Source organism: Portunus trituberculatus, chromosome 41 (assembly GCF_017591435.1).
Source record: "Portunus trituberculatus isolate SZX2019 chromosome 41, ASM1759143v1, whole genome shotgun sequence".
In the NCBI taxonomy this organism is placed as follows: Eukaryota; Metazoa; Arthropoda; class Malacostraca; order Decapoda; family Portunidae; genus Portunus; species Portunus trituberculatus.
The window spans coordinates 129,189-142,500 of NC_059295.1; the positions used below are offsets into that span (position 1 = coordinate 129,189).

The 13,312-nt window shown below is 38.6% G+C and overlaps 1 protein-coding gene across 6 annotated transcripts in view; it reads right to left on the reverse strand.

Moving 5' to 3' along the window:
- The window catches only part of LOC123517153 (chitin synthase chs-2-like), a 91,919-nt gene that overhangs the window by 36,160 nt on the left and 42,447 nt on the right, over positions 1–13,312 (reverse strand). For all 6 annotated transcript variants that reach the window (XM_045277114.1, XM_045277113.1, XM_045277115.1 and 3 more), the window contains exons 5-12: positions 12,423–12,553; positions 7,431–7,593; positions 6,996–7,211; positions 6,578–6,749; positions 1,687–1,859; positions 1,351–1,550; positions 693–917; positions 10–250 (exon numbers count right to left, since the gene is read on the reverse strand). In XM_045277114.1, the coding sequence (XP_045133049.1) occupies positions 10–250; positions 693–917; positions 1,351–1,550; positions 1,687–1,859; positions 6,578–6,749; positions 6,996–7,211; positions 7,431–7,593; positions 12,423–12,553 (1,521 nt within the window). The remainder of the gene's footprint in view (positions 1–9; positions 251–692; positions 918–1,350; positions 1,551–1,686; positions 1,860–6,577; positions 6,750–6,995; positions 7,212–7,430; positions 7,594–12,422; positions 12,554–13,312) is intronic.

Below are 13,312 nucleotides of genomic sequence, written 5' to 3' on the forward strand. Positions count from 1 at the left end.
AAATCTTACTTTCAAACTCATAATAGTCAAGATCTACAATCTTCAGGTATTTTTGAGCTACACGACGTGCAGACTGGTCTTCATCCATCCTCAAGATAGACTTCAACATCTCTATCATTTCCTCCTCATTCTCGTGCCACATGGTTGCAGTAGCATAGATCCGGGTGATCTGATCAGAGGATTTGATCTTGGAGGCATTGTTATTGGACGAGTCAGTGTGGATGGAGATGGTCTCATAATACTGTGACACCTGCAAGTACATACATATATGCATAGTAAGCACAATGACACTAGTAGGTAAATTTCTGCGTGTGAAAACAATACAGTGAGTTTTCAAAAGTGAAGTTTCAGCTATATGAAGTTCTGCATAACATCTAAAGATTACTGTATCTACCACATAAAAGTATATATGTATATGTATTACACCTGAAGTGCTTATTGGTTTATGAAATGCTTCTTGTGAGAAAACTCTAAAGCTTTGTAATGTTCTTAATATATTTTCAATATCACAAGGATTATTTCTATTTTCTCAACATCTTACTTAGTTTGTCTCACATAGTCAATTCAGGCCTGTGACCATTAATTACATAATACTTCAGTGAGGAGTCATAAAATAAGTGCATGATGTCACTATCAAAACAAAATGCAGCTGAAAGATGACAACAGATGCCAAGCAAACACCAATACAGTACCTCATTCTCGTGATCATCAGCACCAAGATTGAGATCCTCGGTCTTTACATCACCCTCATCATCCCGTCTCCGATTGAGAGCTATTGACTGATCAATTAAGAGTGAGTTGTACATTGGTGTAACAAAAAGCTTCTCTGTGGATGCCAGACGCTCACACTTAGGAGTCCAGATATGTAAAGTGATCCAAGTCTGGGAGAGCAGCCAGAAGAGCCATACCCAGGCATACTGTGGATGTCAGAAATTTGTCAGGATCCATTAAAACCTTTCAACTTATGGTAAGAATATTGAGTAATTTTATGAATCAATATTCCTACTTTGGTGCTATACAAATTTACTGATATTTCTACCTATCTCAGAATCTTGACAAAGTAGATTATGAAAAGTAATAGGATCAAAACTGATCCCTGAGGAATAGAACAAATAACTTTACTTCTGTTTAATTTTTCATTCATCTACTCCCTACAATTAGGCCACTCTGAATCATATGAAAAAAGTGCTATTGTCTATTCTGTGAGTTTTAATGCTGCTTGATAATCACTGACATAGAAATATATGAAAGCTTTGCTGAAATCAAAATATAGCACATATTTGTCACTATTGTCCTAAACTCAAGCATTTACTAAAAATCTTTTTTTTAAAGTAATACATATTTACTTACATCATTGTTGAGGAAATCATTGAGGATGTCACCATTCTTGCATTCCCAAAAGAGGTACTCAGGAATGACTTGGAAGGAACAGGCATGGTCAAACCTTAGGCCACAAGCCGTGATAAGCAGAGAGATGGAGACTGGGATGGTCAAGTTGATGGGAAAGGCAAAGCTGAAGCCTTGAATGCAAATCTTGCATGCAAATTTGCCTGCAATTCAAGTCCCTTTAGTCAATAACATTCAGAAAATCAATTAATCATACATAATTCATGTTTGGAATTATCAGCAATAAATTTCAGGTACATACACTGACTCTAAACACTTAAACAAGACAGTGGCACTCACCAAATATATAGCAGAGCCAAGCAGTGAACACCTGGATGAGGAATACATAAATGGGGGTGCCCTGCTGAGATGGGATTGGCTGCGTGTGCTCTAAAGGTGCCACTGTGGAGGAATCAGGCACCAACAAGCCTGGTAACCGCTCTCGCACCTCTGTCACATTGATGCTGTGAGAGCTGATGAGGAAATTGACATATTATTCACCATTGTTATTATAATTTTTTATTAGTCTTCTTAAATATTTACCTATTTATCTTTTCAGTGTGACATAGACCATTTCCAGTCTCATGTATCAAACACATGAACATACTGCTTGCTAGCTAACTCAGTGGTAATTTTCTTGTTTTGTCACTTGGGTAACACATGTATAATGAAGTTAAGTTTACAAAAGGTACTATTGAGACTACATGGGATAACATAACATAACATAACATAAATAATAGGATAACAAAGGGCCACCAGGGCCCATCTAGGTTATCCTGTATCAGTCGCACAGCGACCTCGTCATCAGTACTTAAAGATACACTTACAAGTACACAATACATTATATACTAATTCTAAATATTTGGCTCATTAACAGGGCTAAGTCCTGCAGCGAAATCCTCTACAATTTGTGGTCCCCATACATGGGGATCATGTCTTATTTAACTATAGTAAATTTCTTATAAAAACTATCATGCAGTGCTATACATAATTATAAATCTAATAAATTTAAGTGCTTATCTAATCTGTTTTAAACATTGTCAAACTAGTGCTATTTACAACCGTCTCTGGCAATGCATTCCAGAAGTCTACCACCCTATGACTAAAGAAATATTTTCTTATATCTAACCTGCAGCCTTGCTTTCTAATCTTCCTGCCATGATTTCTAGTCCTATTTCCCTCCTCTAAGGTAAAGAAAGATCTCACATCTATGTAGTTTGTATCTGAGAACATTTTAAATAACTCTATCATATCCCTCTTATACATCTCCTCTCAAATGAAAACATGTTTAATTCCTTTAATCTATCTCTATACTCCAGGCGCTTTAATGCTGGTATCATCCTAGTTGCTCTTCTCTGAACTGCTTCTAACATGTTGATATCCTGCCTATAGTGGGGTGACCAGGCCTGTATGCAATACTCTAAATGGGGCCTAACATAGGAATTATATAAGCTACGCACCACTTCCTTACTTTTATAACTAACATTTCTATTTATAAAACCCAGGATCCTATTTGCCCTATTTCTTGCTTCTAAACATTGCTTTGAAAATTTCATAGTCCTGTCTATCACTACTCCTAAATCCTTTCCTTCCTCTACTGCCTCTAGCCAACATCCCTCCATCTCATAGTTAAAGTTTGTGTTGTCTTTACCTAAATGCATAACCTGACACTTATCAGAATTAAACTCCATCTGCCACCTGTCTGCCCATGCTATCAGCCTGTCCAGGTCTCGTTGTATTCTGTAATTGTCCTTTTCACCCTGTACTGCACATGCTATCTTAGTATCATCTGCAAACTTTGATACTTTGCTACTAATTCCTATATCTAAATCGTTAATGTACACCAAGAAAAGAAGAGGTCCTAGCACTGATCCTTGGGGTACCCCACTAACCACTTCCTTCCACTCAGACATTGCCCCATTTAATACTACTCTCTGTTTCCTATCAGAAAGCCATTCACTAATCCAATCAACTAACCTACCCCTATCCCATGTAGTCTCAATTTGTACACTAGCCTCCTATGCGGTACCTTATCAAACGCCTTGCTAAAATCTAGATATATAACATCTATGCTATTTCATCATCATCTAACTCCTTGGTAATATATTCTAAGATATCGAGCAAATTTGTAAGACAGGACCTCCCTGATCTAAAGCCATGTTGGGTATCTCTAATTAATCTATTCTCATTTAAATGCTCCCAAATACTACCCTTAATGATTTTCTCTAGTATCTTACATACTATACTAGTTAAACTGATCGGTCTATAATTATTCGCATCATCCTTCCTACCTTTTTTAAATATTGGAGTAACATTAGCTAACTTCCAGTCCTGAGGTATCTCAGCAAACCTAAGTGATCTTTCAAAGATTAACTTAAGTGCTTCAGAAATACTGTCTACACCCTCCCTAAGTACTCTGGCATGTAGCTCATCAGGACCACTAGCTTTCCTATCGTCTAGTTCAAGAATAGATTTCCTAATAATTCCCGGTTCCCGATTTTATATCAATAGGGGATAGGTTAGTTGATTGGATTAGTGAATGGCTTTCTGATAGGAAACAGAGTGGAAGGAAGTGGTTAGTGGGGTACCCCAATTATCAGTGCTAAGACCTCTTCATTTCTTGGTGTACATTAACGATTTAGATATAGGAATTAGTAGCAAAGTATCAAAGTTTGCAGATGATACTAAGATAGCATGTGCAGTACAGGGTGAAAAGGACAATTACAGAATACAACGAGACCTGGACAGGCTGATAGCATGGGCAGAAAGGTGGCAGATGGAGTTTAATTCTAAAAAGTGTCAGGTTATGCATTTAGGTAAAGACAACACAAACTTTAGCTGTGAGATGGAGGGATGTTGGCTAGAGGCAGTAGAGGAGGGAAAGGATTTAGGAGTAGTGATAGACAGGACTATGAAATTTTCAAAGCAATGTTTAGAAGCAAGAAATAGGGCAAATACGATCTTGGGTTTTATAAATAGAAATGTTAGTTATAAAAGTAAGGAAGTGGTGCGTAGCTTATATAATTCTTATGTTAGGCCCCATTTAGAGTATTGCATACAGGATATCAACATGTTAGAAGTAGTTCAGAGAAGAGCAACTAGGATGATACCAGCATTAAAGCGCCCGGAGTATAGAGATAGATTAAAGGAATTAAACATGTTTTCATTTGAGAGGAGATGTATAAGAGGGGATATGATAGAGTTTTTTAAAATGTTCTCAGATACAAACTACATAGATGTGAGATCTTTCTTTACCTTAGAGAAGGGAAGTAGGACTAGAAATCATGGCAGGAAGATTAGAAAGCAAGGCTGCAGGTTAGATATAAGAAAATATTTCTTTAGTCATAGGGTGGTAGACTTCTGGAATGCATTGCCAGAGAGGGTTGTAAATAGCACTAGTTTGACAATGTTTAAAACAGATTAGATAAGCACTTAAATTTATTAGATTTATAATTATGTATAGCGCTGCATGATAGATTTTATAAGAAATTTACTATAGTTAAACAAGACATGATCCCCATGTATGGGGATCACAGATTGTAGAGGAATTTGCTGCAGGACTTAGCCCTGTTAATGGGCCAAATATTTAGAATTAGTATATAATGTATTGTGTACTTGTAAGTGTATCTTTAAGTACTGATGACGAGGTCGCTGTGTGACTGATACAGGATAACCTAGATGGGCCCTGGTGGCCCTTTGTTATCCTATTATTTATGTTATGTTATGTTATGTTATGTTATTTTCAGGTAGGACTGAGACCACATCACACACAACACACACCAGGAAAGCGAGGCCACAACCCCTCGAGTTGCATCCCATACCTATTTACTGCTAGGTGAACAGGGGCTACACATTAAGAGGCTTGCCCATTTGCCTCCCCGCTTCCCGGGACTCGAACCCGGGCTCTCTCAATTGTGAGTCGAGCGTGCTGACCACTACACTACATGGGGTGTGTGTGTGTGTGTGTGTGTGTGTGTGTGTGTGTGTGTGTGTGTGTGTGTGTGTGTGTGTGTGTGTGTGTGTGTATTCACCTAGTTGTATTCACCTAGTTGTAATTTTACAGGGCCTGGGTATCATACTCGTGTGGCCCGTCTCCATATCTACACACATCCAACTTTCCTTTAAAACTATGCACACTCCTTGCTGACACCACCTCCTCACTCAAACCATTCCACACCTCCACACATCTTTGTGGGAAACTATATTTCTTCACATCCTTCAAGCATATTCCCTTGGCTATCTTTTTACTATGCGATCTTGTAGTTCTATTTAAGTTTTCCTCTCTCAACATCATTTGCTCATTATCCACTTCATCCAGTCCATTCAACAGTTTATAAACCTGTATTAAATCTCCTCTTTCTCTTCTTTGTTCCAAGGTAGGCAAATTCATTTCTTTTAATCTCTCCTCATAGGTCATTTCTGCCAATTCCGGAACCATTTTTGTTGCCATTCTCTGCAATCTCTCCAACTTCCTTATATGCTTCTTTTTATAAGGGGACCAAACCACTCCAGCATATTCCAATCTTGGTCTAATTACCATACTAATTAATTTCTTCATCATATCTTTATCCATATAATGGAAGGCTAATCCAATATTTTTTTTTATCAAATTATACGTTTCTCCAAACATCTTATCAATATGAGCCTCAAACTGCCCATGGTCTTGTATTATCACTCCCAAATCCTTTTCCTTTTCCACCTTTTTCAACACTACTTCTTCACCCATCTTATATGACCCTCTTGGCCGTCTTCCACTCTTCCTCATCTCCATCACATGACTTTTGCTCAGATTAAATTCCATTTGCCACCTCTTGCTCCACTCCCAAATCTTATCCAGGTCTGCCTGTAAAATTTCACAATCTTCTTCACTCTTCACACACCTACACAACTTCGCATCATCCGCAAACAAATTAATATAACTGTTTACTCCCTCTGGCATGTCATTAATATATACAAGGAAAAGTATTGGTGCCAGCACTGAGCCTTGTGGGACTCCACTCTCCACCACCAACCAGTCCGACTTTGCATCCCTTATTACCGTTCTCATCTCCCTGTGTGTGTGTGTGTGTGTTTGTGTGTAAAATCAAATTAGATTATTTACATGATTAAAATATATACATACATGCTAATATAACCAAGAGAACTGTCTCTGAAAAATTATTCTCGGTCATAAGTTAACATTACTTCATACCTGAAGGCTGTGCGAAGATCAAAGACAGTGCTAAAGTTGTCAAGTCGAGTTCCCATGGACAACACCATTACTGCGAAGAATATCAGGATCTTCCACAGAGAGACAAATATGTAACAGAAATATCGTGTCTTCCAGAGCCTCTCTTTGATTCTACCAAAGTATTTGATGGTGCCTGTAAAGGAGATATTTATCTTACATAAAAAACCTCAGTGATAAAGAGATAAGCAATAACAATGAAAACCTTATCATAGAATCACTCCACCATATATCTATGAATTATATATAACTTTTCACTTACTGATATATTTCTACAAATATTGGTAAAGCTTCTCATTCAATGATATTGTGCATAGTTAACCACATTTATGATAAAGAGGTGTTGCTTATCTGAATAATCTATAACAAGTAATTAACTCACTGAATTTGGAATTTTTGTCTACGTAGTTTTCCCACCAGCCGAAAGATGTGAGGAATATTGCTGGGGGAATAAGCCAGATGCGCCAGACATCTGGGTTTTTGTTGTACTCCACAATTGGCCACACCACAAAACCAGTGAGCTGACATGCTAGAGCTAGTAGGTCCATCATCACCTTAAGTGCAACATGAGATTCCTTCCTTGTGCGTGACAGGAGCCCTGCAACAATGTTAAGTCATGTTAAAAACTACAACAGAAAATATACACTATAGGAGAAATAATTAATTCCCCATGAAAATGGTATGAATAATTTTTAAAATTAATGTTGATATACATATTATTACTATCAGCAATATAGCTGAGGATGGCACATGAAAACCTATAATAATACATGTCTAGAGGTAGGCAGACTTGAAGACAGCTGATGACATGACTCACCAAACAGTCCAGGTATGAAAGCCACACAATTAGTCAACATGGCACCCTTGATGACATCCAGGTCAGGCAGCACAAGGAAGATGAGAAGGGCAGTTCCGATGGTGTGCAGAGTTTCAAAGACCAACACCCACAACATGTCACCAAATGGTGGCCTCTTCCAAGACTGCCATTTAAAACGGTAGTATTAAGAACAACTATAAGGACTGGGCAGTACACACACACACACACACACACACACACACACACACACACACACACACACACACACACACACAGGTCTACCTGAAGATCGGTCTATGAGCTCTGAGCTCGCTCCATAATGGGAAAGACTGGCTGGGTGACCAGCAGGCGACCGTGGTGAATTACACACACACACACACACACACACACACACACACACACACACACACACACACACACACACACACACACACACACACACTGTGCAGAGTCATAAAGCAAAAGGAGGATTGTGAAATACTGCAAGAAGACCTAAATAAGATCTGGGAATGGAGTAAAAAGTGAGAAATGGAATTCAATGTGAACAAAAGCCATGTCATGGAAATGGGAAAGAGTGAAAGACGACCCATGGGAATCTATATGATGGGAGATGGAGTAGAACTGGAGAAAGTAAAAAAAGGAAAAGAACTTAGGAGTGACGATGGAAGAAAACAATCAACTGGTAAGCCATATTGATAGAATTTTTAGAGAAACATATAATTTGCTAAGGAATATTGGAGTAGCATTTCACTACATGGACAAAGAAATGATGAAGAAATTGATAAGTACTATAATAAGACCCAGATTGGAATATGCAGGAGTAGTGTGGACCCCTCATAAAAAAAAACACATAAGGAAATTGGAGAGACTACAAAAATGGCTACAAGAATGGTTCCAGAATTTGAAGGGATGACATATGAGGAGAGACTAAAGGCTATGGATCTACCAACTCTGGAACAGAGAAGGGAGAGACGGGATCTGATACAAGTTTATAAGATGATCAACGGAATGGACCAAGTGGATAATGAGAAACTGCTCCTGAGAGAAGAATATGACAGTCAAAGCACAAGATCACATAGTAAAAAGCTGAGGAAGGAAAGACGTCTAAGAGATATAAAAAATTATATTTTCCCGCAAAGATGTGTTGAGACGTGGAACAGTCTGAGTGAAGAAGTGGTGACAACAACGAGTGTGCATAGTTTTAAAGAAAAATTGGATAAGTGTAGATATGGAGACGTGGCCACACGAGTGTAAAAGCCCAGGCCCTGTAAAACTACAACTAGGTAAATACACACACACACACACACACACACACACACACACACACACATACACACACACATAATCCCAATATTCAAAGGAGGAAAGTCAACTAAGTCATTAAATTACAGACCAGTGTCACTTACAAGTGTCGTGGGGAAGATATGTGAAATTGTTATCAAAGAAAAGTAGGTTAAATATCTGGAAGAAAAACATGTTACATAGAACAGAAAATTTGGGTTCAGGACAGGTAGATCATGGGTGTCGAATTTATTAAGTTTCTATTCAAGACTAGTTGAAAGATTGGAGAGCAGGGATGGATTAGTGGACACTGTGTACCTAGACATAGAAAAGGCTTTTGATAAAGTCGCTCATAGCAGACTACTTTGAAAGTTAGAGAATATAGGATGACTGAGAGGAGTAATGTTAGATTGTATAAGGGATTACTTAAAGGACAGAGAGATAAGAATTTTGATCAGAGATACATACTCATCCTGGAGTAAAGTAACAAGTGGAGTGCCACAAGGGTCAGTGTTAGCCCACATTATGTTCCAGGTATACATGTATGTAAATGACATACAGTAAGGAGTGACTAGTTATATTAATTTCTTTGCTGATAATGCAAAATTGCTGCAAGTAATCAAGACCTGAGAAGACTGTTTGCTGCTGCAGGAAGATATAGACAAAATTAATGAGTACAGTAAGAAGTGGAAGTTATAATTCAGTGCCAAGAAATGCCACATAATGGAATTAGGAAAGAGTAAGAGAACACCATTACAGTAATACTCCGCTTAACGAACAGGATAGGGGTGTCAAAGCTGTTCGTAGAGCGGACATTCGTTAACATGGCGTAATTTCCCCATAGGAAATAATGGAAGTTGGGGGGATGCGTTTGGGCTGGTCCCCAACATATCACATGGGTTAATATATATATATATATATATATATATATATATATATATATATATATATATATATATATATATATATATATATATATATTTTTTTTTTTTTTTTTAGCTTTTACAAGCCTTGCCCCAAGAAAGGATTGTTTTGTAAAGCATAAAATGAAAACTTGCATGAAATACCAAAAAATAAAGCAGAGATGATGAGATCGGCCACAGACGGCGGAGACTCTGGCGACTTGGCCGCTTCTTCTTCTTCTTGTGACCTTTTTAGCTTGGCGTGTTGTCTTTCACCACGATATTAAATTTGTTTCCACTCCTCTATTGCCTAATATAATGGATATCATATCTTAGTATTCATATACGCTCATGCCATGAGGATAACCTGGACTCCATGGCAGTGAGTGATAGTGAATTAGTAATGAAATACGCGGTATTTCATTGCTAATTCACTATCACTCACTGCCACGGAGTCCAGGTTATCCTCATGGCATGAGCGTATATGAATACTAAGATATGATATCCATTATAGCAGGCAATAGAGGAGTGGAAACAAATTTAATATCGTGGTGAAAGACAACACGCCAAGCTAAAAAAGTCACAAGAAGAAGAAGCGGACAAGTCGCCGGAGTCTCCACCATCTGTGGCCGATCTCATCATCTCTGTTTTATTTTTTGGTATTCCATGTAAGATTTCACTTTATGCATTACAAAACAATCCTTTATTGGGGGCACGGTTTGTAAAAAGCTATTAGAAATGTTGTTTTGTGAACATATATGCATATATAAGACAGTAACACCACTTCCAGAGGTGGTATTCCCAGCAACCTCAGAGCAACTTCGTCACCGTCCCTCCAAGCGTTCATGGAAGCCATTTCGCGACAGGAGGTTGGTCTGAAGTTGTTATAGAATCTTGGATCCAGCTCCAGGAGCGCTAGAGACAGGCGGGGAGCCAGACAATCACAGCGAAAATGCCGCGTTCGGTTCCTCACCCGACAAATTCAAACTCAGAAAATTCGCTAAAACGGATGTGGTTGTACGTTATGCGGACTTTTTCGTATAACTTTATATAGTACGTTAAACCGGAAATTCGTTAGACGAACGTCCGTTAAGCGGAGTATTACTGTACTTTTTTATGTAGCAAAGAGGGCCAGCCAAGGGAAAAAATAAAAAGATTGAAAAAAGGCCCACATAAGTGCTGGTACTCTACAAGAGAAAAGTATCAGCCAAAATTAAGGGAGCAAATGCCTCGATACCTCCCTCTTAAAAAAAGACAAGTCGCAGGAAGTCGGATATACAGAAGCAGGTAGGGAGCTCCAGAGTTTACCAGTGAAAGATACGAATAATTGAGAGTATTGGTTAACTCTTGCGTTAGAGAGTTGGACAGGAGAGAATAGGGATGAGAGGAAGAAGAAATTTGTCTCTCTCTCTCTCTTTCTCTCTCTCTCTAGCTTTTATTTAGAATGATATGTGATTTCGAGTCACGGGCATTGGTAAAAGCATCAGTTACTGAAACTTTACTTCACTGCTTGTTTCGTACCACATAAAAACGAGAAAAAGCAATCTTTTTTTCATTTCTCCCAGAAACAGCCTGTTGTATTTTTTTTTTTTTTTTTTCAATATTGTAGCTATTTCGTATTAGCACCATGTTTGGGGTTTAAGTTACGATCGTAAGATCCGCCCACTGGCTTCAGTTTATTTATTTATTTTTTTAGTAAAGCGGGGTATAGGCGCTTGCTGCCACCTCCAATCTTACCCAGAGGCGTCGCAATGGGGTAGGCAACATAGGCAGTTGCCTAGGGCCCCGAGCTGCTGGAGGCACCGAGGGACAGCTGATATTGCATATGGACCAGAACCACCCACTACTAGCATCTCGGTTGGGTTTGTTTTTCTATCATTCATAGTGTGTAAAGTTTGTATTGAATTTGTTATTTATGTTATTCATCATTTATTTTTTATGTTAATTCTTTAATAAAATATCTATTTACTGATCTGTTTTCCTGAACTTCATTCATCATCATAACGGGACGGGGACCCCCATGGTCCTTCTTGCCTAGGGCCCCCAGGGGGTCTAGAAACGCCGCTGATTCTTACCTCCTTGGTGCCTATAGTGATTGGAAAAACCAGTCGCAAAACAAGACTGAACAAAGACATACTGGTCTTGTTCAGTCAATTTGCGATTTTGTTCACGTTGTGACTTCACAGAGAAAGGTTTGAAAATGTGGTGTCGATGTACAGAAGATTTTGAAGTTGGTGAAGGAAAAAAAGCACATTTGGTCTCCAAAAAATTAATTCTACAGCAAAATAAACCTTATGCAAATCGGCGTTCAATGAGATAGCTGTCACTCTTCGATGACTGCTTCCCTCTATGCAGGGAGTTGTTGGAGGTAAAGTCCTGGGTGTTCTTTAAGAGAGAGCCAGGACTTGTGACGATTTAATTTGATTACAATCGTCATCGTTACCAAAGGAATACATCTTGTTGAGTAGTTATTTGTTTACATTCACTTCCGGGTTCCCGCCAAACAGCCGATACTTCCCATGCAGTTGCTATGTGTGAAGATGTTCCGACTAGAAGGGCTCAATCGATACTTCTAGCGACTTGCAACTTCAGTCGCATATTATAACGTGTGAACCGGGGATTGAACCCGCCTTTATTTTTGTTATTATTATTGTGATTATTATTATTATCATTATTATTATTATTATTATTATTATTATTATTATTATTATTATTATCATTAATAATAATAATGTGATACGTTATGTAAAGTCAACACGAGTGGCACACAGGTTCACCACAGTTACCACTCCCTGGCCCTGCTGCTTACCTTGAACACACACATTCGGGTGGAGCGGAACCAAGTCCCCAGCTCAGGAACAATAAAACAGAAGAACAGCATCCAAGCCCATACCACATTTTCCTCGTCTGGTAGTGTCGCCCGGTAGTCTTTTTCTGGTGCTGTTGAGAAAATGTCTATCGTTATCATAACATTATAATTATGTACTACCACAATGTTACAAGTCATACCTCTTTACGTAAAATGCATGGCATAAACGGGAACCTTTTGAAATTGTCACGTGTGCCCAACTATGACAACATAATTTTAAAAAAGATAAACAATTAGCTTTACATAGCAGTGTGAAGATATCAGGTTATTTGAGAGAGAGAGAGAGAGAGAGAGAGAGAGAGAGAGAGAGAGAGAGAGAGGTATGTCTCAATCACGAGTGTGATCCGGGCGGTGGAGGTCAGGACAGTCTGGAAAGGTGAAAGTTCATCAGGAAGTTGACGTCCAGATTCCCTTGGCCCGGCTTCCTTCTATTCCCTTCCTCTTCCCTCCTCCCCTTCACATATTTGTCGTGCATAATATGTAATGAATATCATAAAAAAGAAACTACGAAAGAGGTAGTACAGTAGTATGCACAGTTCGCCTATACAAAAATGGTACTCACTGTCAAAATAAACGTAACATAATCTTGCTCACAGTCTGCCTGGTGTTTGGTCTTCACGTATATATGAACTTCATTTTCCAAATTAGTTTTTGAACGGATGCTTAGGCAAAGACAGGAAGATATAGAAGGCGGGCTTCTAGAGAAAACGAAACAAGCAGTGTGTACCTACAACACAGGGACAGCAAAATAGTTGCCTTATCAGAAATTATTATTGTATTGATGCTGTGGCTTAGAAGAAAAAGAAAAAAACGTCACAGCTCTCTCCGTG